Source organism: Oncorhynchus nerka, linkage group LG17 (assembly GCF_034236695.1).
Source record: "Oncorhynchus nerka isolate Pitt River linkage group LG17, Oner_Uvic_2.0, whole genome shotgun sequence".
NCBI lineage: Eukaryota > Metazoa > Chordata > Actinopteri > Salmoniformes > Salmonidae > Oncorhynchus > Oncorhynchus nerka.
Window position 1 is genome coordinate 22,623,182 of NC_088412.1, and position 27,716 is coordinate 22,650,897.

The window sequence follows — 27,716 nt, forward strand, 5'->3', positions numbered from 1 at the left end:
AGCCAGTTAAATAAACACTGCCTATCAACAGAAGATTGTACAGTAATAGGATGTTCTGAAAAGGTCTTGGACCGGTATTCAATTCTTTACAAGAGGCTAGTCTGACAATAGGGGAAATCTAGGCCAGAGAATTACTGATTCCTCATAAGAAAATGGTCGTGTTACAACACTTTGCACAACATTCATTTTTTTCTGGATCAAAAAGGGGTTTAGGTGGTGGGCCTGGCAGGGGGCGCGATCAGCACATCTACATTTTACAGGACCCATTTATGGCTGTGTAAAGAATTTTGTTCATTTTTAAAGACAATTTTCTAAGATTCTACATACTCTGCCAAGGAGCTGAGATAAAATTGTATAGTTTTAAAGCTAGTTTCCTGACATCCTATGAATTTTGCCATAGCTAATGCGGTGTGCTTCTGTTCAAACAATCAAATGAATACTGTTTAAGTCAGTGTTTTTGGAATTTTCAATTCTCCCTGTCTAGCTTTTACTTTAGTAATTTTTAGTTCTCAAAGATATTATAGGTTCATTGTCATTTACACATACTTTCTAGTTTAAGAGGTTTAAGTTTGCACAAAGCATTTTTACATCACGAAAATGTAATTTCCAATTTTATTTATAATAATTTCTGGACCTTTTTTTCTCTTCCTTTTTCAGGTTGCCTATGGACCAGCCCAAGGATTTAAAAAAATATATATATATATATATATAGTAATTTTCAACTGAAGGCACATTATTTCCTCATGTGTGTCAGTCTCCAGGCTGAGAATCCCCAGCATGAAGCTCCAGTTCACTCTGTCCTTCTGATCAGATGTGCAAACAGAGCAACGGGTTGACATTGGCACTGCTCACGTCAGACATGGATAACAGTCTGCCTGCCATGCTACCTGAGGAATATTGCACAATGCACTTACAAAGCACAATGCTCTAAAGGCTGTATATTATAATACCATTCTCTGAGTAGGACTTGACCTAGACAAAGAATGAATGAATCACTGGATGGTGAAAAAGGACATGGTGTTAAAACAAAACTTTTTATATGCTATATGTTAGGGGGTTCACTCACTGCTCTAGAATGTAGAGAAAAACAGCGCAATTCAAGAGGGTGCTAAGAAATGTCAAAACGTAGTTCTTTGCCAGAATTAATTAGATCGTTCTCTACAATATTGTAACCTTAATGTACTTGACAGTGTTGATTAAATAAGAGCGTTAATTTTCTGTGACAGTTGCTTGTTTTGACCATGCTGCTCTTGGTTGCATCTCCTCCATATTTGGCGTTGGCAGGTGGTACCATTTGTAGGTGCTTCTGTGGGATGGACCAATCAAAATGAACTTAATACGTCATCATTTTCATTTCCAGATCCTTGTCTTTCATTGGCTATATTGGCGATCAATCTACATTAAGAGACCGTTTCTATGGCGATTTAAAGGGCAAGACTCAGAAATACACAATGTCCAAGGTCAGATATTGAAATTCAGTCTGTTAAATATATATTAAGTCCCCATTTAGTTTTATATTCAGCAGATTTAATTTAGAAAAATCCCATGTTTTCACTCACGAACCTGTAGCCACTAGTTTGAATGTCTGCTGACAACCAAAGTTATTGCCGTTCTGCCGCGAAACAGCGCCACAGAGTTCTATTGAGCAGTGAACACTTTTTGATCATGCCCATGATGACATTCCATTCACTCTAAACATGCTAAATTCTCAGAGTAAATCTGTAACTTTTGAACCATATATGGCAAAGACATGGAGTTTGGATTATTTTTCTGAAGCAATTCTGCATTTGTTATAAACCTTGAATTAATAATTTTATGGGTGAACACCCTAAATGTGTTATCGACTTCCTCCTGGTCAATATAGGGCCAGAGGCAGTACTTAACTATTTAATCTACAAAACCACAAAATATTTAAGTAATTCTACTGTGTGTTTGGAATAGACATAGAACTCCCCAGACAGAGAAAAGGGGACCAGTCAGACCTTGGGAAATCACTTCACAGCTGTTTATCCTGGGCACGGATATCAAAACTGGAGCACAAGGCATTGCTTGTCATCTTAACTTCCCTCCCTTCTTTGCGGTTTATGGGCTTTATCAAGATGGCTCTTATTGTGTTTTTGTCTCTGTGGCCAGTCGACTACAGGGCTGCGGCTGAGGGACAACACCCCCTAAATGATGCAAGATTGACCCCTCACCCCTCCCAGCTTCCAAACCACAGTGTTCCATAAGGGGGGCAAAAGGGAATCAATGGCTCCCTCTAACAGGAAAAGAAGATGTCTAGCTAGGCCAAACTGTGACTAAGGGTTTATTTTAAACACCAGTGAATATAGGACAAGGTATACGATGACACAGTTTAAGTGCTTACTCAGGCATGTCTGTACAGGAGGACTTGCATATCAACTGTAAAAAGGCTTAAAGTGGGATACATTTCAACACCTCAATCAGCAGATACTCCAATATGAAAATATCATACTAAGTAGTGATTGGGGGAGGGGGTCATTACTGATGTCAATCACAATACATACAAAATTGTGAGAACCACAATACTTATGGGCACCTAAGTGTAGTATTAATATCCTATTGTGAGGTCCCTGGCAATTCCCAGCCCTAGTACTAAGTATCAAATGTTTGTTACATGTGTTGAACACAACTGGTGTAGGCTTTACCGTGAAATGCTTGCTTACGACACATTCCCAACCATGCAGAGTTAAAAAATAATAAGAGGCTGTATCTTTAACTCGTGTGCAGTAAGTACAGACACAAAAAAAAGCCAGATTCCCACAAATTGGCAATTAGACAACAGTACAGTGGACAATGGAGCCTGGGGATGAAAGGCATAAAAAAGTGCCTCTATTCATCAACTACAAAGCTGCGTAATGTCTGCATCCTCTGAAATCAGAGCCAAGCTGGGGTAGGGAAATAAAAGAGAAAAGCTACAGTACTATCCCTCCAGCTGAACGACTGCAGCTTTCATTCAACAGAATTGGCCAGTTCTCCAATGACTAGGCATCACAAAATACATTTCTCAAGCACAAATACCATACACAGATTCCTGTCATTTCAAACCCTTGAATGTACAATATTTGTGTATCCAACATCAAATGTAACTAACAATGTAGTCTTTAAATCAATGTTTCTTTAGCGGGCAAAAATGAGCATGAACAGCATGATTACCACATATTTGGAGCAAGATTAGCACGTGTTACAAATAAAATGTTTTAATACTAATAGGCCATATTTTTCAAAGAAAAGCACAGCAGGATACCATCTATGTTCTTATTAGCTACATCAAGGACGCTGCATTGCTATCAAGCTAGGTACATAATGTTTTGTTTTCTTTCCAAACGGTTTCAAAGCACACTGGCTATGTTGGCCACTTCCTCTTCCCTAATGTAATCCATTTAAAGACAAGAATCATAAAACTACTTTCCATACTACTGGGTGTTAGACTGTAGCTAGATGTGCATGAACACAAACCTTGTAGTTGGTTTCCTGGCCTACCAGGCTTTCTCAGTCAAATGTATGTATGTTTTGTTTATTCCATGTGTAACTCTGTGTTGTTGTATGTGTCGAATTGCTACGCTTTATCTTGGCCAGGTCGCAGTTGCAAATGAGAATTTGTTCTCAACTAGCCTACCTGGTTAAATATAGGTGAACAAAAAAAAAAAATATATATATATAGAATAAAATATAGATGGCCAGTATCAATGTAGCCACCGGTGGGAACCATATATATCTCGCTAGCAATTCAATACAACTCTAAGTCCATGACTGAGTAACATCATCACAAGAACATTATTTACCAGCTGGCAACAACAACAAATCAGTCAGGGAAATGATGTACGTGGGAGGTTAAACTGACAAAAAATACAGCAAGCTCGATATGGTAATTTGGGCTACTGGTGGCTAGCCTCCAAGATGTCTCACTTTTCACGACTGCCAGAAGTAATATAAGCAAAGCAACGTAACGCAAGGGTTTTATTGCACTTCACTTGTTGACTGCAATTCATACATGGCTAGTTAGCTAGATAACGTTGAACAAACGACATTACTCGCCTGAGTTTAGCGTCAGCTCAGCAAACTTACCTAGCCTCACGTTGCTACTAAACTTTGCCAAATGTCATCGATCGCTGTTCAACATCACTACATGGCTAATTATGTTTTAGGTAGTTGGTTGTGATACGCTCCTAGCTTCATTACTGACCCTAAATCAAAGGTTTAACATCAAAGCTAGCTAACTTAACTAATTGGCTGGTAAGCGAACGTTAGTTAAAGCACCTTAGTTTGAACGTTATGTAAATGTTTGCTAGTTGGCGAATCAAGTTGATCGTTCCAATTAATGGTGGCAATGGAAAAACTAGACACAGAACTAACTAACAACCTGAATCCTTGCGGAATTCTTACTTTGCCTGCCAACATAGCTAGCGGACTTGTTACGTTAGCTAGCAAATCTTTAAAGGCTGATTGGCTTGAGTTTTATATTGAAAACACACACACTGGAAGCTACCAGCCTCGTTTAACACTGGGTTCATTTAAAAGGGTAGCTGAACGGTAATCCTAAAATGACTCGTTTGTGTGTAGTAATAAACATGCATCTAACTCGTGTAGCTAGCTAAATAAATAAGTAACGATGGCTATCGAGCTAATGAAGCTTTCTGGCATGGCAGCGAAGTAGCCAGTTGCTAACCAGCTAGCTATGTCAGCCAACGAGCAAAATATACCTAATATATTATTACGTTTACTTGAGTTGTTCAATTACCTTGCTACTCTGGTAACCTCCAAATGCCCTCAAGGCGCTGTCAGTGAGTTTTACGTGAAAGACGGAGACATTACTGCCATTGCTCACTCGTCCACAGGACAGTCCGTAGCACTGCTCCTCCTTCAACGCCGCCATCTTGCTACCATTGCCTCCACGCTCGCGCACGAGCAGCACTCTGTCGTAAACGCAGAAAAACTCCCACAGCTTTCTAATGAATATACATGATACGTACACGGCGTGATGAAGTCATAAGTTAATAATACATTGAAACATGCTACATAATATTTATAAAACAGAACATTTATGCGCGACAAATAAGTTCAATTTTATCGGGAGGATTTATCATAAACTGTTTCTTTACTTCAATATAATGAAGCACTGAGGAGAAAATATGAATCATTAAAACATGAGACATGTCTGACCACTGGTTACCAATGGAAAGCATATCAGAGATGTGCGTAGGAAGGAAGGAGGAAACATTAGGTCACTGGACTACGTCAACGTCTCACTGAATCCATGAGTTGGGAATGTCCAGTCTAACACATTGGTACCAAAGAAATGGAACATGAGAGGAAACACTAGATGGGAATGTCCAGTCTAAAACAAAGGAAACACTAAGTAAATGACTATCGGTCTTCAGACAGATAGTTAGTTGAAAGGAGAGGAGTGTCAAACAATACAAAATAAACAAAATCAAGGATACAAAAAACATCACAGTAGTGGTCTCTACCTTCTATAGTGCTGTCAATCCATTTACTAGGAGAGTAACAGTGGAAGAAGAAGTACTCCCAACCTGTCAAAGATGGGATCCATACAACTGTCGAGCTAAGACAACTTCAAGATTAGATTCCAGAAGGTTGATAATACTGTAATGAAACAGCATCGATATCCATGCTTATAAACCTAGGGTTGTTGCAATCCTAAAGGTTATTTGGCTCATAGTAAAAGAGTTGACAAACTTTTATTGAAATAAATACAAAAGCAACAAGTACGAGAATGTGAGAAACTCAAAAGCAACAAATATCTGCAACATTTAACTCTGTCTTTTTACATACGGTCTATTGTAGAAAAAAAGCGATTTCTCATGTGACAACAAAATGATGAAAAATACACCTCAAAAATGAAAAACACTTCACATTTAAGTTGTCAAAAACTACAAAACAAGCAAAGTGACCAAACCTAAAATTGGCATTAGAATGTACACCCTTCAAAGTTTGGTCTCAGAATCATCAAAAGTGAGGTACACTCCCATTTACTTTATAAATAACAAATTATATATTAAAGCATGGGTTTTAAAGGAATGTGACAGTTTATTGACCAAGACTGTCTGAGTGTGGATCACAGGGCCAGATAATACACCACCTAGATTAATCCCATCCCCCCCCCCAACATTGGCACCATCCCAATAAACAAACAAGAGCAGAATACCTTTAACAATTACTTCTTTCTTTTTTTTTACAGAATTGTACACTTAAAAAAATAAATTAAAAACACATATGACCACATCAGCTAATTTTAGATAATTGACAGATCATTCCTAGAATTATAATTTCAGAGTGCTCAATCAATTAATATTTAGAATCACTACCAGAGGAGCTCAAGACATTGGCAGCAATTAACAATTAGTGTCTGTCAAATGGACATACATACATTTGAAGATTAGTTAGAACATTTCATATAGAAATATTGATTGTATGGTATTTGTCACATATAATTATCCTTCTCCCAAGGAGTAACAGAATAGTGTGACAAACCTATGGACAGCCACACTAAAGAGGTGACATAAGACCCATTTATCCACTTTTTTTGTTTGTTTAGTTCCAAAAGGCACCGCCAGATGTCCAGTTGCTTTATGTGGGTCCCACTTTGCATGGAGCAGGCAATCACCAGAAAAGTATCTCTCTCATCTAATTTCTGGCAGCTATGACAACTGACAAGGCGACACCTCCAATGGCTACTGCAGTGGCACCGAATAGCCATTTCCAGCTGACAACCTGTGGACAATATACAAGAAATGTAAGGCTTTATGTTGACACCTGGAATAAATCCATTTCAGTTCCCCAGCTGATTTTACATCAAATAGTGTTTATGCCAGCATCAGTTTGTTGACATGAGCAGGTGAAGCATCTTGAGAGGATGGTCTCACCCATGACGACCTGGCCTGGTGTTTCTGCATGCCGCTGCTGCCGCTGGCTGGGTTGCCTAGCATCTTCTTGTACATGGCCTGCTCTGCGCCTTTCTGCTCCGAGTGCTTCTTCACCAGCTTGGAGAGTTCTGCATGGATGGTCTACCCCAGGAGACAGAAAGTGTGAGAATAATCTGCAGGCGTACTACTCCCCACGTGTATATCATACACATTCACTCATAACACTTTCCCAATGGCTTGTGCACCATAATCGTCAGGTGTTCTGGTAACTGCAGATGGCTTGATTATTGGCCCTTGATGCTACTGTGAATTTAATTTGCTTGCTAATAAATAAAAAAAAAACATGACTTTATATCAAGTCTCTGACTCATTCCTCTGAAGGTTTGGTAAGTTGGCAATTTAGGACATTTTCATAGCATTGGTCAAAATGTCTTACACAGCCTCTGAGGAGCCACTTACTGGCACTGTTGTGGACAGAGGACGGTAGAGACTTTGGGTAAGTGGCTGCTCTTAGCAGCAGTGGGAGAGGAGACTAAGACTAAATGGGTGCTTGACAGTATTACATTTCTACAGAACACCATTGGCTTCTCCATGTTGCAATACTTCTGATCATGTAGTCGTAGCCAAATGTTTTGAGAATGACACAAATATGAATTTTCACAAAGTCTGCTACCTCAGGGCCTTTAGATATTTGTCAGATGTTACTATAGAATACTGAAGTATAAATACAAGCATTTCATAAGTGTCAAAGACTCGTATTGACAATTACATGAAGTTGATGCAAAGAGTCAATATTTGCAGTGTTGACCCTTCTTTTTCAAGACCTCTGCAATCCGCCCTGGCATCCTGTCAATTAACTTTTGGGCCACATTCCTGACTGATGGCACCCCATTCTTGCACAATCAATGCTTGGAGTTTGTCAGAATTTGTGGGGTTTTGTTTGTCCACCCGCCTCTTGAGGATTGACCACAAGTTCTCAATGGGATTAAGGTCTGGGGAGTTTCCAGGCCATGGATCCAAAATATTGATGTTTTGTTCCCTGAGCCAATTCTGACAAACTTATGGCAAGGTGCTCCATCATGCTGGAAAAGGCATTGTTCGTCACCAAACTGTTCCTGGATGGTTGGGAGAAGTTGCTCACGGAGGATGTGTTGGTACCATTCTTTATTCATGGCTGTGTTCAAAGGCAAAATTGAGAGTGAGTCCAATCCCTTGGCTGAGAAGCAACCCCACACATGAATGGTCTCAGGATGCTTTACTGTTTGCATGACACAGGACTGATGGTAGCGCTCACCTGGTCTTCTCCAGACAAGCTTTTATCCGGATGCCCCAAACAATCGGAAAGGGGATTCAGAGAAAATAACTTTACCCCAGTCATCAGCAGTCCAATCCCTGTACCTTTTGCAGAATATCAGTCTGTCCCTGATGTTTTTCCTGGAGAGAAGTGGCTTTTTTGCTGCCCTTCTTGACATCAGGCCATCCTCCAAAAGTCTTCGCCTCACTGTGCATGCAGATGCACTCACACCTGCCTGCTGCCATTCCTGAGCAAGCTCTGTACTGGTGGTGCCCCGATCCTGCAGCTGAATCAACTTTAGGAGATGGCCCTGGCGCTTGCTGGACTTTCTTGGGCGCCCTGAAGCCTTCTTCACAACAATTGAACCGCTCTCCTTGAAGTTCTTGATGATCCAATAAATGGTTGATTTAGGTGCAACCTTACTGGCAGCAATATCCTTGCCTGTGAAGCCCTTTTTGTGCAAAGCAATGATGACGGCACGTTTCCTTGCAGGAAACCATGGTTGACAGAGGAAGAACAATGATTCCAAGCACAACCCTCCTTTTGAAGCTTCCAGTCTGTTATTTGAACTCAAACAGCATGACAGAGTGATATCCAGCCTTGTCCTCGTCAACACTCACACCTGTGTTAGAGAGTCACTGACATGTCAGCTGGTCTTTTTGAGGCAGGGCTGAAATGCAGTGGAAATGTTTTTTGGGATTCAGTTCATTTGCATGGCAAAGAGGGACTTTGCAATTAATTGCAATTCATCTGATCACTCATAAAATTCTGGAGTATATGCAAATTGCCATCATACAAACTGAGTCAGACTTTGGTGAAAATGTATATTTGTGTCATTCTCAAATTTGGCCACGACTGGTACACACCAGTAATGTTTGAAGACAGAAATGACATGACAAGAACGGCAGAAGTTATCTTTCCCCATTTCACAAAAAAAGGTATTTGAGAAGATAAAAGCTAATTGCGTTTACTTTAATATATGTATTTGGACAAGAAAACAATATCATCCATAAAAAAAATAAGTAGGGAGTGGACCAACATTTTTTCATCTAAATCTGCAAGCTTTTAATCTAGACCCTTGAAATTATATCTGTAATGGTTTATTGCTCCTAATCTTAAAACACTTCAGTGAAAACTTCACCACAAACATGCCCGGGTAGCTACACGTTAAGAGAGTATACAACCAACTCGTCAGTGGTGCACACTGCATCCCAGTTCAGATGGCAAGAGCATGCCTAGTGCGAATGGAAGATTTAAAAATAATCATGTGTTTAACTGGACAAGCCAGATAAGAACAAATTCTTATTTACAATGATGGCCTATTGAGCGCCGCCCTATGGCACTTCCAATCACAGCCGGTTGTGATACAGCCTGGATTTGAACCAGGGTGTCTGTAGTGATGCCTCAAGCGCTGAGATGCAGTGCTTTAGACCGCTGTGCCACTCAGGAGCCCCATGAACCACTGAAAATCCTTAACCACCCACAAAACACACGTGTGCACTACATTAGAGCCCGAGAAACAAAACACAGTGTATGGGACATTTATAAAAGATATTCAGCGAAAGCACGATTTCACAGGTTGGTGTGCAGGACTGAAAATAAAATGACATGAGTGGAAAAGGGTTGGACATGAGTGGTAAGTATTAACATGCAGCTGGTCAAAGTAGACCAAGCTCTGTAGTGCGCCCTGTCAGATTGCCCCGTTCACTGAGCCTCATGTCTAAGCAATGCCTTAGATGTCACCTGGGAACAGAGGAACCAACCTATTTACAGAGACAACACCAAACTCAGATCCACCTAAATGAGCATGCAGTCCACCTGGTTTCCCCTTGTCATCAATATTAGAGAATGTGGTACCACCTGGTGGATGTAAGTGAAAACTGCAACAAATTGTGGTCCTGAGAATTTGTTTACGTTCTCCATCTTTCTAAATAATGTTTTTGTGAAGGTGGAGTGCAATACCTTGTTACTTGGTTCCAACTTCAGGGCCCTCTTCAAAATCTTTATAGCTTCAGCATATTCCCCTTGCAAGGCCAATACCTAGAGACACAGATGTAGTCCATGGTGATACTTTCAGAGACGGACAGTCATATTCACAATTACACAACTGGTCAGTTGTGTGAGACCTACCTTGCCTTTGCGGAATAGGGCTTTTATGTTGTCTGGCTGGTGGGCCAGTACTGAAACGCAGGACCGTAGTGCTGCTTCATAGTGATCCAACTTGAGCTGGGCAGCTGCCATGTTGTTTAGACACTTCACCTTCACGTCCATCAGCTCCTCCTCTTCCTCCGGGCTAATGTCCACTGAAACAGACACACACAGCAACAGTAAGCTACAGGGAGCCAAGCCCCATCCAAAAACAGTTCTTTTGCAAAAAACACATATCTCTGTCACCTTTAGAGCTGGACTCCGTGACCTGCAGGGCGATGCCATAAGAGTTAACAGCGAAGGCATAGTCCGCTCTCTGGTAGTAGACATTTCCCCTCTCCCTCTTCTGCCCAGCCAGGGCGATCCTCTCCTGGGGGGACAGGAGCTCAAGGTCGGGGGCCTCAGTGGCATCAAGCAGCTGGACCTCCAGGGCCAACTCCGCATTGGGAGGCACATCAGGGGCAAGACTGCCAGCGGTGAAGGCCAGGGCACGGAGCACAGAATCAGAGCGCAAAGTCAGGACGTGTACTATAAGCACTGAGCTCTAGATATTTTTACATTTATTTTACCAGGTAAGTTGACTGAGAACGCATTATCATTTACAGCAACGACCTGGGGAATATTTACAGGGGCGAGGAGGGGGGGGATGAATGAGCCAATTGGAAGCTGCGGATGATTATGGGAACAGTGATGGTATGAGGACCAGATTGAGAATTTAGCCAGGACACCAGGGTTAACACCCCTACTCTTACGATAAGTGCCATGGGATCTTTAGTGACCACAGAGATTCAGGACACCCGTTTAACATCCCACCCGAAAGACGGCACCCTACACAGGGCAATTTCCCCAATCACTGTCCTGGGGCATTGGGATATTTTTTAGACCAGAGGAAAGGGTGCCTCCTACTGGCCCACCAACACCACTTCCAGCAGCATCTGGTCTCCCATCCAGGACCAACCCGCTGAGCTTCAGAAGCAAGCCAGCAGTGAGATGCAGGGTGGTATGCACCATTTCACTCACTGCTCTGTCTGAGAATGGAAGAGGGCTGAGGTGTTTAGCTTTGCTCCCATTAAAAGGTGCAGCTACAAAGAACCATATCAGGCACAAGTTCATGATATCTACTATGACTTCATGAAGCATAGTGAGAATTTCAGAGTTATCTTTATAGGAAATTACAATCTCAGAATAGATGGCTTGTTTGTGTAACAAGACATGCCAGTGAAACCACAAAGAACCAGCAAGATTAAGAAATCCTCCATACCTCCCCAAGGCACCATATGCATATTTAGCATTGGCTTGGACAAGGGCCTTCTCCCTCATTTCCATGAGCTGCACTGTGAGATCCAGAGCCTGCAAGAGCACAACAGACTTAAAGCACTTCTCACCATCTTGGTTTGGATGCATTGCTGGTGAATATAAACGCGACACTGAACTTGAAATACATATTCCATCCATTTACACTTCTGAGATCGCCTAACATCATCACTACCTTGTATGCAATCAGATCAGATTTGCCTTCACATAAAATACTGAGTATTTTAAGTGAATACTGAATGTACCTGGATGACATCACCATCTCCCAGAGTGAAAGAGAGCTCAGGTTGCTCTTCTATAAGAGTCCCATCAGCCAGTGAAGTCTTCAGGTGAATCATGACATTCTGGCCTTTTGTGGGCCTGCTGTCTGGCCCATTCCCTGCCTGTAGGACTTTCTTCTTTAGCTGGCCATTACCTGCAAATAGATACGTGAGAATATGACGGTCACCCAGTGATGTTCCTTTCTCTTTGACCTAAAAATAGAAAAGGTAATTTTGTTACCTAGCATATCCATCCATTCATCTAGTGGAGCTGAAGTGCCAGTGTTTTGATCCTCTGCAGGCTCCTCTGTTTTAGTCTTCTTCCCACCCCCAGCATCTTCCAAAGGAGGAGGGTTGTCATCAATGTCATCATCCAGCATCTCAAAGTCTTCCCCACTGTCCAGCAGCGAGGCTTTCCCTGACTTCTTCAGGTTATCCCCTGCACCCGTCACCTCCTCTTTGTCAGTCATCTGTTGAAATGCCTTCAATGCGATTTAGAAATACAGATGAGAATAAACAGCAGTAATTTGGTTAGCAGCATAAATTGTGCTGCTAATTAAGGGGTGTTATTGGCTATACACACACTCTCTGGCATCATACCATGCAGCTTGTTTTGAAAGAATGGGTTGCTGTGGTTTGGCCAGATTCAGCCATGATTCTGGGTCTGGTAACGTTAGCTAGATACCACGACAGTGAAGACTCATGGCGTTCATGGCGCATTGACGTTCACTCCCACTGCACTAAAAACTGCTATGGCGAAACGCCTTCTGAAGAAAAGTAATCTAGATTCTTCAGCCAATCGCCAACCTTCCATTCTTAAGCAAAAGTCTGGAGAAATTGGTGTTTAAACTGCTAAATTAATTAACTGCCAACTGTATTTTTTTAAAAATTCAAATCTGTTTTTTGTGCCCACCACAGACACCCTTGGTTAAAGTGGCAAATGATCTTAGAGCCAACATAGACGCCAAACAGCTCTCTGTCCTTGGATTTAAGTGATGCATTCGACACTGACCATGAGGTCCTTCTGGACAGACTGGAGAGGTGGGTTGGTCTCTCCGGTCCAGTTCTAAATTGGTTTAGGTCTTATTTAACCGGTAGAGTGCGTTGTCACCCTTGGTGAACATAACTCAAGAAAATACATCTCACGTGGCTTTCCACAAAGTTTGATTTTGGGTCCGGTACTGTTCAGAGAGAGAGATATATATATATATATATATATATATATATAACCCCTTGGCAGCGTTATCAGAAAGCACAGCATTGATTTTCAATGCTACGCAGATGATAACATTTTTATTTCTGTGTCACCAGAGGATTTTAGCTCCACGGATAAATGATTAGTGATTTAAATAATTGGCTGGCTCACTTCCTCCAGCTAAATCAAGACAAACCCGAGGCACTTATTGTTGGAGCCAAAGCAGAGAGAGAATCTAGCCACACATTTTAATTCATGGGCAATAAAGATTAAACACCAGGTAAAAAAAAAAACCTTGGTGTTACTTTAGATCCTAAATTTCAAATCACAGGTTAGGAATGTGAACAAAATAGCTTTTTACTACATGAGGTACATTGCCAAGATGCAGCCGTTTCTCTTTTAGAGTGTTAGAGACTCATCCATGCTTTTATTACAAGCAGGCTTGACTACTGTAATGTTCTCGTCTGGTCTGCCCAAGAAAGCCATTGGTCAACTGAAAAACATACAGAATGCTGCAACATGGGAACTGACCAAGACCAGATGGAGAGAACACATTACACCGGTTTTAAGGTCTCTGCACTGGCTGCCTGTGAGCTTTAGAAATACTTTAAAGATTATTATATTGGTTTTAAATCAATCCACAACTGTGCAACCAAATACAAGTTAGACATGATTTTAAATTATGTACCCAGTAGGTCCCTCAGGTCCTCTGGCACTGGCCCTCTAACTATCACAAAGCCTAGGACCAAGAGGCATGGGGAGGCAGCCTTTAGTTACTATGCCCCCAGCCTCTGGAATAGCCTGCCATAGAACACGAGGGGGCCAAAACTGTGAACATATTTAAGTGATCTTAAAACATATTTTTAGCTTTGCTTTTCATAAGGGTGCTTTTTAGTTGTTCAGTTTGTTTTATCTTAGGTCTGTAGTGTAGTAAATATTTCAGCTTTTATTTTCATTTTTTTAAATAATCGTTTTCCTGTAAAGCACAATGCGTTGCAATCCATGTCTGAAATGCGATGTATAAATAAAGCATGATTTGATTTAGAGAAACGTCAGAAAACAGACAGATAGTTAGCTAGGTAATTAGTGCGTTAGCTAGCAAGCAATGTAGCGAACTAGGACTGTGCATTAACTATTGGTAACTACTACCGCTTGCTAGCCATATTACTTAGCTAACTGTTCACATTTTTAAAATCATTTTGGTGATAAGAATGTACAGGATTTCAGTGGATGTTTCGAGAACTTCGAGAAGTTTCTTGTTGAGAGACTACTTTAGCTACAGTATTTAGCTAGCCAGTTTCGTTATCTTATACAAATTGACTTAACTGTAGCTTCGTTCAAATGAACATGAAGAACAAAATGACAACAAGGAATCAATTAAATTACACGTTACCTTAAAATATTATATGCTTGGTAAATAGACTGAACGCTTGATTGAAGAAGAGTTTGTGATGATAGCTTCGCTTGATCCTTCAGTAAATTCAGCAGGCTCTTCCTGTTCACCTTGGGCCTGACATCTTTCCTGTATTTCTATTGGCTTATAATATTTAATCAATCACACGATTGGTAGATCCCAATGACAGTCAAACAAATGACCTGACTGTTCAAACCAATAATGTATACACACCCTGGATTGCTAAAATATATGTATTGGCCCTTGAGAGTGTTTGAAGCAGCCAGTATGCCATATTGGCACTCCCCAGTAGGAATAGTCCTCCATAGGAATGAATGGAATTCTGCAGTATTTCAATTAAATGTTTCAAGGACTAAAATACATGTATTTAAGCATTTTTGTTGTTATAGTGGGGACATTACATTAGTCATCTCTAAAAAATTATACTTTAAATAAATTGTTTTATATATATTTTTTAAATGTTTATGTTAAACTCACATAATTTAAAATAATAATCGTGGCAAAAACGAATGTCGACATTAATAGACATATTTCTATGGCTTCCAAAATATTTTTACGTCGTGGCGGAGTGATAAAGATGGAAGCACAGTGACTTCAACACAGCGCCCCCTAATAGTCATCTAGTGTATATATAAATCGTTGGTTCAAACGTGCAGTTGAAGTCAGAAGTTTACATACACTTAGGTTGTAGTCATTAAAACTCCTTTTTCACCCACTCCACACATTTCTTGTGAACAAACTATAGTTTTGTGAAGTCAGTTAGGACATCTACTTTGTGCGTGACAAGTAATTTTTCCAACAATTGTTTACAGACAGAATATTTCACTTATAATTCATTGTATTACAATTCAAGTTGGTCAGAAGTTTACATACACTGACTGTACCTTTAAACAGCTTGGAATATTCCAGATAATGAGTCAATTGGAGGTGTACCTGTGGATGTATTTCAAGGCCTACCTTCAAACTCCGTGCCTCTTTGCTTGACATCATGGGAAAATCAAAAGAAATCAGCCAAGACCTCAGAAAAAAATGTGTAGACCTCCACAAGTTTGGTTCATCCTTGGGAGCAATTTCCAAACACCTGAAGGTGCCAAGTTCATCTGTCCAAACAATAGTACGCAAGTATAAACACCATGGGACCACGCAGCTGTCATAAGGAAGGAGAAGTGTTCTGTCTCCTAGAGATGAACGGAGTTTGGTGCGAAAAGTGCAAATCAATCCCAGAACAACAGCAAAGGACCTTGTGAAGATGCTGGAGGAAACCGGTACAACATTTTCTAGATCCACAGTAAAAAGAGTCCTATATCGACATAACCCGAAAGGCCGCTCAGCAAGGAAGAAGCCACTGCGCCAAAACCGCCATAAAAAAGCCAGACTACGGTATGCAACTGCACATGGGGACAAAGATCGTACTTTTTGGAGAAATATCCTCTGGTCTGATGAAATAAAAATAGAACTGTTTGGCCATAATGACCATTGTTATGTTTGGAGGAAAAAGGGGGAGGCTTGCAAGCCGAAGAACACCATCCCAACCGTGAAGCACGGGGGTGGCAGCATCATGTTGTGGGGGTGCTTTGCTGCAGGAGGAACTGGTGCACTTCACAAAATAGATGCCATCATGAGAAAGAAAAATTGTGGATATATTGAAGCAACATCTCAAGACATCAGTCAGGAAGTTAAAGCTTGGTCGCAAATGCGTTTTCCAAATGGACAATGACCCCAAAGATACTTCCAAAGTTGTGACAAAATGGCTTAAGGACAACAAAGTCAAGGTATTGGAGTGGCCATCACAAAGCCCTGACCTCAATCCTATAGAACATTTGTGGGCAGAACTGAAAAAGAGTGTGCAAGCAAGGAGGCCTACAAACCTGATTCAGTTACACCAGCTCTGTCAGGAGGAATGGGCCAAAATTCACCCAAGTTATTGTGGGAAGCTCGTGGAAGGCTAACCGAAATGTTTGACTCAAGTTAAACAATTTAAAGGCAATGCTACCAAATACCAATTGAGTGTATGTCAACTTCTGACCCACTGGGAATGTAATGAAATAAATCATTATCTTTATTAATCTGACATGTCACATTCTTAAAATAAAGTGGTGATCGTAACTGACCTAAGACAGGGAATTTGTACTACGATTAAATGTCAGGGATTGTGAAAAACTGAGTTTAAATGTATTTGGCTAAGGTGTATTGTAAACTTCCGACTTTAAAAAAATAACTTATTTCACCTTTATTTTAACCAGGTAGGTTAGTTGAGAACAAGTTCTCATTTGCAACTGCGACCTGGCCAAGATAAAGCGTAGCAATTCGACACATACAACAACACAGAGTTACACATGGAATAAACAAAACATACAGTCAATAATACAGTAGAACAAAAGAAAACAAAAAGTCTATATACAGTGAGTGCAAATGAGGTAAGTTAAGGAAATAAATAGGCCATGGTGGCGAAGTAATTACAATATAGCAATTAAACACTGGAATGGTATATCGGCAGAAGATGAATGTGCAGGTAGAGATACTGTGGTGCAAAGGAGCTAAATAAATACCAGTATGGGGATGAGGTAGGTAGATAGATGGGCTGTTTACAGATAGGCTAAGTACAGGTGCAGTGATCTGTAAACTGCTCTGACAGCTGGTGCTTAAAGCTAGTGAGGGAGATGTGAATCTCCAGCTTCAGAGATTTTTGCAATTCGTTCCAGTCATGGGCAGCAGAGAACTGGAAGGAAAGACGACCAAAGGAGGAATTGGCTTTGGGGGTGATCAGTGAGATATACCTGCTGGAGCGCGTGCTACGAGTGGGTGCTGCTATGGTGACCAGTGAGCTGAGATAAGGCGGGGCTTTACCTAGCAGAGACTTGTAGATAACCTGTAGCCAGTGGGTTTGACGATGAGTATGAAGCGAGGGCCAACCAACGAGAGCGTACAGGTCGCAAAGGTGGGTAGTGTATGGGGCTTTGGTGACAAAATGGATGGCACTGTGATAGACTGCATCCAATTTGTTGAGTAGGTTATTGGAGGCTATTTTGTAAATGACATCGCCGAAGTCGAGGATTGGTAGGATGGTCAGTTTGATGAGGGTATGTTAGGCAGCATGAGTGAAGGATGCTTTGTTGCGATATAGGAAGCTGATTCTAGATTAAATTTTGAAATGGAGATGCTTCATGTGAGTCTGAAAGGAGAGTTTACAGTCTAACAAGACACCCAGGTATTTGTAGTTGTCCACGTATTCTAAGTCAGAGCCGTCCAGAGTAGTGATGCGGGACGGGCGAGCAGGTGCGGGCAGCGATCGATTGAAAAGCATGCATTTAGTTTTACTTGCGTTTAAGAGCAGTTGGAGGCCACGGAAGGAGAGTTGCACGGCATTGAAGCTCGTCTGGAGGTTAGTTAACACAGTGTCCAAGGAGGGGCCAGAAGTATACAGAATGGTGTCGTCTGCGTAGAGGTGGATCAGAGAATCACCAGCAGCAAGAGCAACATCATTGATGTATACAGAAAAGAGAGTCGCCTCGAGAATTGAACCCTGTGGCAAACCCATAGAGACTGTCAGAGGTCCAGACAACAGGCCCTCCGATTTGACACACTGAACTCAGAGAAGTAGTTGGTAAACCAGGCGAGGCAATCATTTGAGAAACCAAGGCTGTCAAGTCTGCCGATAAGAATTTTGTGATTGACAGAGTCGAAAGCCTTGGCCAGGTCAATGAATACGGCTGCACAGTAATGTCTCTTATCGATGGCGGTTATGATGTCGTTTAGAACCTTGAGCGTGGCTGAGGTGCACCCATGACCAGCTCTGAAACCAGATTACATAGCGGAGAAGGTACGGTGGGATTCGAAATGGCCAGTAATCTGTTTGTTAACTTGGCTTTCGAAGACCTTAGAAAGACAGGGTAGGATAGATATAGGTCTGTAGCAGTTTGGGTCGAGAGTGACACCCCCTTTGAAGAGGGGGATGACCGCGGCAGCTTTCCAATCTTTGGGAATCTCAGACGATACGAACAAGAGGTTGAACAGGCAGGTAAAAAGGGGTTGCAACAATTTCTGCAGATAATTTTAGAAAGAGAGGGTCCAGATTGTCTAGCCCGGCTGATTTGTAGGGGTCCAGATTTTGCAGCTCTTTCAGAACATCGGCTATCTGGATTTGGGTAAAGGAGAAATGGTGGGGGCTTTGGCGGGTTGCTGTGGAGGGTGCCGGGCAGTTGACCGAGGTAGGGGTAACCATGTGGAAAGCATGGCCAGCCGTAGAGAAATGCTTTTTGAAATTCTCAATTATAGTGGATATATCGGTGGTGACAATGTTTCCTAGCCTCAGAGCCGTTTGCAGCTGGGAGGAGGTGCGCTTATTCTCCATGGACTTTACAGTGTCCCAGAACTTTTTTGAGTTAGTACTACAGGATGCAAATTTCTGTTTGAAAAAGCTTGCCTTAGCTTTTCTAACTGCCTGTGTATATTTGTTCTTAACTTCCATATCACAGGGGCTATTCGATGCTAATGCAGAACGCCACAGGATGTTTTTGTGCTGGTCAAGGGCAGACAGGTCTGGCGTGAACCAAGGACTATATCTATTCCTAGTTCTACATTTTTTGAGAGGGGCATGCTTATTTAAGATGGTGAGGAAGGCACTTTTAAAGAATAGCCAGGCATCATCTACTGACGGGATGAGGTCAATGTCATTCCAGGATACCCCGGCCAGGTCGATTAGAAAGGCCTGCTCGCAGAAGTGTTTCAGGGAGCGTTTGACAGTGATGAGAGGTGGTCGTTTGGTCGCAGACCCATTACGGATGCAGGCAATGAGGCAGTGATCGCTGAGATCTTGATTGAAAACAGCAGAGGTGTATTTGGAGGGCGAATTAGTTAGGATGACATCTATGAGGGTGCCCGTGTTTACTGATTTGGGGTTGTACCTGGTAGGTTCATTGATAATTTGTGTGAGATTGAGGGCATCAAGCTTAGTTTGTAGGATGGCCGGGTGTTAAGCATTTCCCAGTTTAGGTCACCTAGTAGCACAAGCTCAGAAGATAGATGGGGGGCAATCAGTTCACATATACTATTGAGGGCACAGCTGGGGGCAGAGGGAGGTCTATAGCAAGCGGCAACAGTGAGGGACTTGTTTCTGGAAAGGTACATTTTTAGAAGTAGAAGCTCAAATTGTTTGGCTACAGATCTGGATAGTAGACCGAACTCTGCAGGCTATCTCTGCAGTAGATTGCAACACTGCCCCCTTTGGCAGTTTTATCTTGGCGGAAAACGTTATAGTTAGCAATGGAGATTTCAGGGTTTTTGGTGGTTTTCCTAAGCCAGGATTCAGATACGGCTAAGACATCTGGGTTGGCAGAGTGTGCTAAAGCAGTGAGTAAAACAAACTTAGGGAGTAGGCTTCTAATGTTAACATGCATGAAACCAAGGCTTTTACGTTTACAGAAGTCAACAAATGAGAGCACCTGGGGGGTGGGAGTGGAGCTAGGCACTGCAGGACTTGGATTAACCTCCACATCAGAAGTAGGATAAGGGTACGGCTAAAGACTATACGAACTGGCCGTCTAGCACGTTCAGAACAGAGAGTAAAAGGAGCAGGTTTCTGGGCACGATAGCATAGATTCAAGGCATAGTGTACAGACAATGGTAAGTTAGGATGTGAGTACATTGGAGGTAAACCTAGGCATTGAGTAATGAAGAGAGAGATATAGTCTCTAGAGATGTTTAAACCAGGTGATGTCATTGCATATGTAGGAGGTGGAACAACATGGTTGGTTAAGGCATTTTGAGCAGGGCTAGAGGCTCTACAGTGAAATAAGACAGTAATCACTAACCAGGACAGTAATGGACAAGGCATATTGATATTAGAGAGAGGCATGCGTAGCCAAGTGAACATATGGGTCCAGTGAGTGGTTGGGCTGGCTGGGGACACGGCGATTCAGACAGTTAGCAGGCTAACAAGGTAACAGTTAGTAGGCCGGAGCTAAACAAGCTAGCAGCTAGTAGACCAGGGCAAGCTAGCAGTTAGCAGGCCGGGTTAGCAAGCAAGCAGTTAGCATGGGCTAGACTTCAACTGTACCTGTGGTTCAAACACATCAAGTAAATTAATGCATTTATAGGGTTATCAAATGCATTCAAACATGCTCAAACCACACATTTATTTATAATTTAGTAAGTTAAGTTGTCTCACAGGCTTTGAGATAATGGAATATAAAATTCTTTGGGAGATCATACTCTTTTTTTTAGCTGAAGTTCAAAGAGGTGCACAGAAGACTCAAACAATTGGGAAAAATCAAATTACATTTATTATTGATGCAGTCGTTTCTTTTGATAAGCAAATATTTTATTCTTTCAGTCTAAAGAAACTTTACAATATAAAGAAACATACAAAGGACATCTTTATTACCTACACAAGACACCTAAGTCCCTAAGACAAGATCTGAACTATCCTACCATGAAATACAAAGCAAACCCAAGAGACAGACTGCTTCATATAGAATACTGCCAAGTCGTCAGAAAGGACAATGAACGATACAAGATAATATTTATTTCCTTCCCCTTCGACCCCCCCCCCCCAAATCTTTCTAATGTTACAGTATTATATATCACAATATAAGTACAGAGATGGCCAACAATTGTATTACACAGAGGACTGAGAGAGGATCAGTGAGCATCAATCTTTACAACGCTATTTCATCAGGAGTAATAGCAAGGACACAGTTTTCCCCATACGTTTGACTTTTACCTAGTCTTTAAATTTAAAATTAGGTTCCTTTAGTATTTTTTCCTTTTAAAAGTTTGTCTTAAATTGATAAAAATCCTTCATATTAAAAACTGTAATATGTGGTCGCATGTTAACGAGACGATGGCCTTTGAGTAGGCAATAACCATTCTTCGAACTAATTTGAGATTATTTCCATTGGCAACAGGGGTCAAGGACAGAGTGAGGACGCTGTAGTTGCAAGAATAAACTGTATCAATGACATCAGACATCCCCTTCACCTCTCTCTGTCCTTACAGCTAAATTAACGGTAGATTGTTTTCACATTTCCTACATGTATACTGACCAGAAACAATAGTGTTTAGGATGCAGTTACTGCATGTTCACATGTTCAAGTAAATATACATACATATTTAATTTTTACCACAATTTTGTTTTTAGCCAACTTAAATCAAATGTCAAGCACATCGTCTCTTTATTATGAAAACATGGACAGTTCACTTATAATTTACTTTAAGCTGTATTCATTGGTAGTGACTGACATATCAAAACATGTCAATGATATCAAAATGCATTATACAGTATTTACAAAAAGGAAATTAAAGGAAAGGAGGGCTCAAGAGTGAGGATGGGGCTGTAGGGGGCGGGTGGGGGACAGAGGGCTGTGTGCCAGTCAGTCTGCTAGAGGAACACTGGAGCGAGTCATTCCTCAAGACAACCTACCCAGAAGATGGACCTGTTTAGCTCTGAATCTGTTTAGCTCCGAATCCAAGCTACTCCATACCGGATCTGCCAACACTATAGCAAGGTCACTGGCAAAAGACCAATCACAGACAGAGGCCAGAATGATTTTAAATAAGAACAAAAATATGTAACTTGTTGATAAATTACTTTTTTTCAAAAAAGCACAACACGTCTCCGCAAGAGAGTCGAACCCCTTGGATTAATAACCATTTCATATGAACGTTTGAGGAACTTAGGCAAAGTCTTTCCTTAGGTGTGCAGATTCTATGGGCTTTAAAAAAATAATCATCTTAAATACACTTAATAGAAATTCAAACAATATCAAACAAATAAACTAGAATAAAAGAAATAGTTTGACTCACAATTCAGTCCAACCAGGTAGAATTGTCTCATTTCTCAAAGTATGTATTTGAGGTGAGCAGCTGGACTTAAAGGTAGTCTATGCTCTGTAGAGCACTCCTTATTTGTAGCGGGAGAGTGAAGCCCCACCGTGTAGTCACTCCAGTCATTTCACACTCCCATCACCAGTGGTGCTACAGCCCCCCCAAACACAGGATCTAACAGCCCATGGATAAGGCCTAGACCCACAGAGGGAACTGGTGGATGGGAGCTCTGTGGTGTTAAGGCGTCAGCATGCTTCAGTTCGGCTGGCACCTAGTGGAACGAGTGTGATCTCATACTCTATAACAAAAATACCTTTGCGGCAATAGTAAGGTTTGTCCATTTTGAGACGCTGTAGCCAGTATACACTTCCTCAAAATAGTAAGAATTCATCTTAGATAACTCAAGAAATCTGTCAATAAGTTTTATGTTTTTGCCGAGGAGATCTTAGTCGTGCAATTTTACATCTAACAAAGTTGTTTGGTGCACTATTTCTCAATTTTAAAAAATTGTACAAAATGTCATAATATATGCACAAACTCAATCGAACGGTTTCAGATGGGAAGCATGCGGACGCCTTTTGCCCCTCGCTAAACTATGGTTGCATGTGAGAGGGGTCAGACACCGGATCGTAAGGATCTGTGAGGTCAACCCTAACTGGAAGGAAGCAGCTAGAGGTTTGTACACCAAAGACAACATGGAAACCAGTAGCAAGGGGCCTGTATCACGGGATCAGATCAGTAAAATAACATTGAGCCTTGAGTTTTTATGCAGGGTAACAGTGAAATCAATGCAGGAGAAGGAACCACTTTCAGGATTCTCAAGTTGTATATCAAAACAACAAATAAACAAGCACAATACAAGCTCAATATGTTGTATTTACAGGCAAGAACAAAGCCATAGAAGAGCATAGAGGGTCTAAAAACCCTTTCTCTTTACTGAATAGGAAGGACACTGGTCGCAAGACAGAAACATTATTGTTCCAAGCCACCTGAACTGAAAGTAGAATTAGGAGCAACTGTCCAAATTACATTCGATCAGTCCCTCCTTGCACAGTAACAAGCCTGTAGAAATACATATATTATGACATTACATTTTGGGAGGGGTGTGTGTGATCAGACATGTAGATTGACAGACTATTGAGTACCAAAAGATAAAGATGTTTCTGAGATCGCCACCCTTTTCACATTCAGAAGTTTTGGGGAACTCCCATGCTAACATGGATGGATGGATGGATGGATGGGAGTTTTAGGAAGGATAATTCTTAGATAAGAGCGATTTCAAACAGCTATCCTTATATTCCTATCACACCCTGCTTGAGTGTTTACATTTTTTCTGCCATATTTTTCTGGTAGTAAAGACACTGGCCACAAATTCTGCGAAGAACAGAAGACAGAGGTATGTGTAGGGGGTTGAGACAAATAAAACAAACAAGAAACATCCAATACCTAAAATCATGTAAACAGAAGTGTCATTGTGCATTTTTTGAGTGTGTGCTCATTCTGTTGTGGATGTTGTTGAGATACAATGTGCCATTAACAGGAAATCAAAACTACAACATTATAGCAATATCAATTATGAAAATTATAACAATAATATTATTAATAAAATACAAACATATCATGAAAACTGTTCTTGCCCTAATATATCACCAGTTCAGCTTTTCATTTCAACAAAAGGACACAGGAATTGAATGAGGGTGAGCTTTGAACCTCTCACTCAACTGCTGCATGCAAAAACAACATTTCAATAAAATAAGAATACAATTATTGAGCAGAGTGGAGCCACCAGCCTTGATGCTGAAAGGCCTGTTGCTGAGGGGAGTTCCTGCAGACAGCCAGACAGACAGAGTCCCCCATTCTCACTGTCCTGGGCCTGTGAGGAAGCCAGGCAGGCAGGAAGAATCACTGAGTTGGCTCTTCCTGTGGCTCTGAGACTGTTTCCTGCCCTGAACCCCCACTTTGCAAACACTGGGATGGGAGGCCTTGATGGGAATCCTGCGATCCAGTGACATCCCAGGGGGCTGTGAAACACAGCATGCCATCCAGGGGGAGGAGAGTAGGGGGAGGAGAGGAGAGTAGGGGGAGAGGAGAGGAGAGTAGGGGGGGAGAGTAGGGGGAGGAGAGTAGGGGGAGGAGAGGAGAGTAGGGGGGAGAGGAGAGTAGGGGGGGGAGAGGGAAACGCAAGATGCAGCGGGGTGGGAGGGAAAGGGGGAGATAAAAAAAAAGAAAGAAAATAAAGAAAAATAAAATAAAAAATAAAATCACACACTCATCGTCATGTTGGGTGAATACTGCAAAGAGAGAAGAAGGGAAAGGGGGAAATAGATGAGCCAATGCTAGATTACACTGTTTATATGATGCTACAAAATTCAAGATGCAAGCAATAAGAAACTCCACTCAATGTAATTACGATTCTGTCCATGTATAAGTTTGTTATCATGCATAAGAAGTTTATATAAGACAGCCAGGTAAGAATTATACATATTTTCTATGTTGACATTATAAAACAAATCTAATTTCGACAAAGTAAGGTAAAGCCTGAAGGGAAAGTGTTTAGGATAAAGGAATCAAGTCAGCAGTGAGATGAGAATTTCCTCTCAGAAGCACACTGCCTGATGGTAGCGGGTTAGTGAAGAGAAGGACTGTAGTGCTGTAAAGTACTCACACTTTCACTTTGGAATGGGTTTAAAAAGTTCCCTGCCATCTCCCCATCATCCCGCGGAGTTCCCGGAGGGTTGTTCATGACTGCCATATTGTTGGGAGAATTCTACACCAAGAGGGAAAGAAATCCAGATTTAGGCTTTTCTAGTGAATGGATGTTTCATTATATAAAGTGCCATTATTTAATGAATGCCTGCTTTGGGTCCAAACCAAGTCATCAGTATTAGAAGTGTCTTCGATAAACTTTAGCTGATGGGTCTGCATTGAAATGAATGCAAGTTTATCTGGTGTGGAGTCTTTAAAGTCTCACCTTTGGCAACCCATCCATGTCACCAGAGCCTGAAAACAACAAGAGAGAGAGATTGACATGAGAGAAAAGCTCATCAATATAAAGCTATGATCAACTGCTCCTCTGGTCGGGGATCACAGGTCATATGCTTTAATTCAACTATTTGTTTCAAATACAGATGAAACCCAACTTCATTGGCTTCATGTCTCACCTGCCTACAGAATCAATCTGCCTGCTTGCTGCCCATATAATCTGCTTCCACTTCAATCCATATTATGAAAGGAACGATCCTTCTAGTGTCCACAAGGGGGTACAGTCACACTAGGAAAGCGCTACTTCTCAAGGAACTCATCTACCGGATTTCAACAATTCAAGCCGGATGACCACATTACTATTGTACAGTAATTCTAAATTACTGCCTAATATTTATATAAAAGTTTCAGAAATGTAAATGTTCATGTTTGTCAGAATGATTGAATGAATTCCAGGTAACAGTTTTACGTGCTGCTGACAGATGAGAAGAATATCATCACATTGATCGGCTGATAGCTGCTATTAAAACTCACCTAGCGATCCGTTCATATGGTGTGGCTCCATGCTTCCCATTCCACCCATTGGGCCTTCAGGGCCCGGCCCCATTGTGAACTGTAAGAGAAAAACAAAAGAACAACACAGAAAACAGAGTTACAACTTAATGATGTTTGTCATTATCATATCTAATTGCATAATCAGTGCCTCTACCCATTTGAAAACAGGAACCTCATGAAAAACAAAGAGCCTACTTACATTAGGCCTGTTACCACCAGGGCCAATAGGATTCATCATTGTGTAGATGTTTTCACTGGAATTTGTGGAGTCTGGTGAAAAGGAAACAACAGTTAGTCCAGCCTACAGTATATTTAGGGCTCCCGAGTGGCGCAGCCATCTAAGGCACTGCATCTCAGTGCTTGAGGCATCACTACAGACATCCTAATTAAATCACAACCGGCCGTGATTGGGAGTCACATAGGGTGGCGCACCCAGCGTCGTCCGGGTTGTCCGGTATACGCCGTCATTGTAAATAAGAATTTGTTCTTAACTGACCTGCCTAGTTAAATAAAGGTTAAATAAAAATAACAAAAGAATCATATTTGAGCAGAACTACGCAGTACTGTATTGCCTTCTCCCACATTAATGAACAGCCTTGAGATTGAACACTACAAAACCACCAAAACATGAGGATGATTCACACTTAAACATGCAGGCTATAATTCATCTACCCAATGCCTAATGTCTCACACTTTTCAAATTTCATGTTCCCATGAACTTGGGGTTAAATCCTGATGACTACAGAGCCAGTGGGAAGTAAACAGGACCAGCACATCATGCTGCTCTCATTGTGTCTCCATCCTGCATAGAATATGAGAATTGAAAGGACCTTGATCCGACATTGTAGTGTGGTCAGAGTAGGAGATAGATGAACATAAAAAAATAAAGGAATCGCAAAATTGTGAAAGAGAGAGGGAAAAAGAGGGCAAGAGAACGGGCAGGAGAACGGGCAGGAGAACAGGCAAGAGAACGGGCAGGAGAACGGGCAAGAGAACGGGCAGGAGAACGGGCAAGAGAACGGGCAGGAGAACGGGAGAAAGAGAAAAATAAACAGAAAGAGGTAGGGAGTGTGGGGTTGTATATGCAGTCGTGACTGGGTGTATGTGTGTGCAGTCATGACTGGGTGTATGTGTGTGCAGTCGTGACTGGGTGTATGTGTGTGTGGGGAAGGGGAGGGGGGGGTCTTGGCGACTGCAGTGGAAAAGCATGTGAGAAGTGCTGTGCACATGTTGCCCAGGCAACACATCACAATAGGTGTATGTAAATAATAAATAGTGGATACAAAAAGAAACCTCTCCACATCCCAACAAAAACAGCACATCCACAGGATGTTTGTCCAGAGCGGTGTGTTCTGACAGTACTGTCAACAGGAACATCAGATTGATGCAGCATAAGTGAGAACAACAGATGATGGTGGTGCTAGAGGTGCTAGAATATGCATATAATTGACAGCTTTGGATAGAAAACACTCTAACGTTTCCAAAACTGTAAAGATAGTGTCTGTGAGTAGAACTGATGTTGCAGGCGAAAGCCTGAGAAAAATCCAATCTGGAAGTGCCCCATATTTTGAAAGTGCTGCGTTCCAATGAGTCCCTATTGAGCTGTGAATGTGCCATCAACCAGCTTACGCTTTCTACGTATTCCCCAAGGTGTCTACAGCATTGTGACGTAGTTTTACGCATTTATGTTGAAGAATAGCCGTAGGCGGCTACATTCGTAAGTGGTCACCTGATGGCTCCCAGGGTGACTCTCGCGTAAAATACAGAGGTAGCCATTACTCCAATCGGTCCTACTGAAAAATGAATTGTCCCAACGGATATATTA

General features: G+C 41.6%; 3 protein-coding genes across 5 annotated transcripts in view; all 3 read right to left on the reverse strand.

Annotated features, from left to right (window-relative positions):
* The window catches only part of LOC115144897 (RNA polymerase II elongation factor ELL), a 40,285-nt gene extending 35,336 nt beyond the window's left edge, over window positions 1-4,949 (reverse strand). The window contains exon 1 of the mRNA XM_029686013.2: window positions 4,760-4,949. Within this exon, the coding sequence (XP_029541873.1) occupies window positions 4,760-4,894 (135 nt within the window). The 5' untranslated portion in view covers window positions 4,895-4,949. The remainder of the gene's footprint in view (window positions 1-4,759) is intronic.
* Window positions 4,950-5,701: 752 nt separating this feature from the next.
* LOC115144898 (peptidyl-prolyl cis-trans isomerase FKBP8) lies at window positions 5,702-14,635 on the reverse strand. 2 transcript variants are annotated; one of them, XM_029686016.2, is made up of 9 exons: window positions 14,510-14,635; window positions 12,163-12,391; window positions 11,907-12,076; window positions 11,609-11,697; window positions 10,594-10,814; window positions 10,330-10,502; window positions 10,162-10,239; window positions 6,906-7,046; window positions 5,702-6,753 (listed from the first exon to the last, which is right to left on the reverse strand). In XM_029686016.2, exons 2-9 carry the CDS (start codon window positions 12,389-12,391, stop codon window positions 6,667-6,669), a joined length of 1,188 nt encoding a protein of 395 aa, XP_029541876.1. In that variant the 5' UTR covers window positions 14,510-14,635; the 3' UTR covers window positions 5,702-6,666. The 2 variants fall into 2 exon arrangements, with proteins under 2 accessions (XP_029541876.1, XP_029541875.1); XM_029686015.2 differs by having other exon boundaries at window positions 12,163-12,403.
* Window positions 14,636-20,793: 6,158 nt separating this feature from the next.
* The window catches only part of LOC115144899 (single-stranded DNA-binding protein 3-like), a 140,040-nt gene continuing 133,117 nt past the window's right edge, over window positions 20,794-27,716 (reverse strand). Inside the window, exons 14-18 of one of the 2 annotated variants that reach the window (XM_029686017.2) lie at window positions 26,091-26,161; window positions 25,871-25,949; window positions 25,326-25,354; window positions 25,020-25,121; window positions 20,794-24,375 (exon numbers count right to left, since the gene is read on the reverse strand). In XM_029686017.2, coding sequence (XP_029541877.1) covers window positions 24,214-24,375; window positions 25,020-25,121; window positions 25,326-25,354; window positions 25,871-25,949; window positions 26,091-26,161 — 443 coding nt within the window. In that variant the 3' untranslated portion in view covers window positions 20,794-24,213. Of the gene's footprint in view, window positions 24,376-24,507; window positions 24,646-25,019; window positions 25,122-25,325; window positions 25,355-25,870; window positions 25,950-26,090; window positions 26,162-27,716 lie in introns of those variants that run through there. The other variant, XM_029686018.2, reaches the window with a different exon arrangement.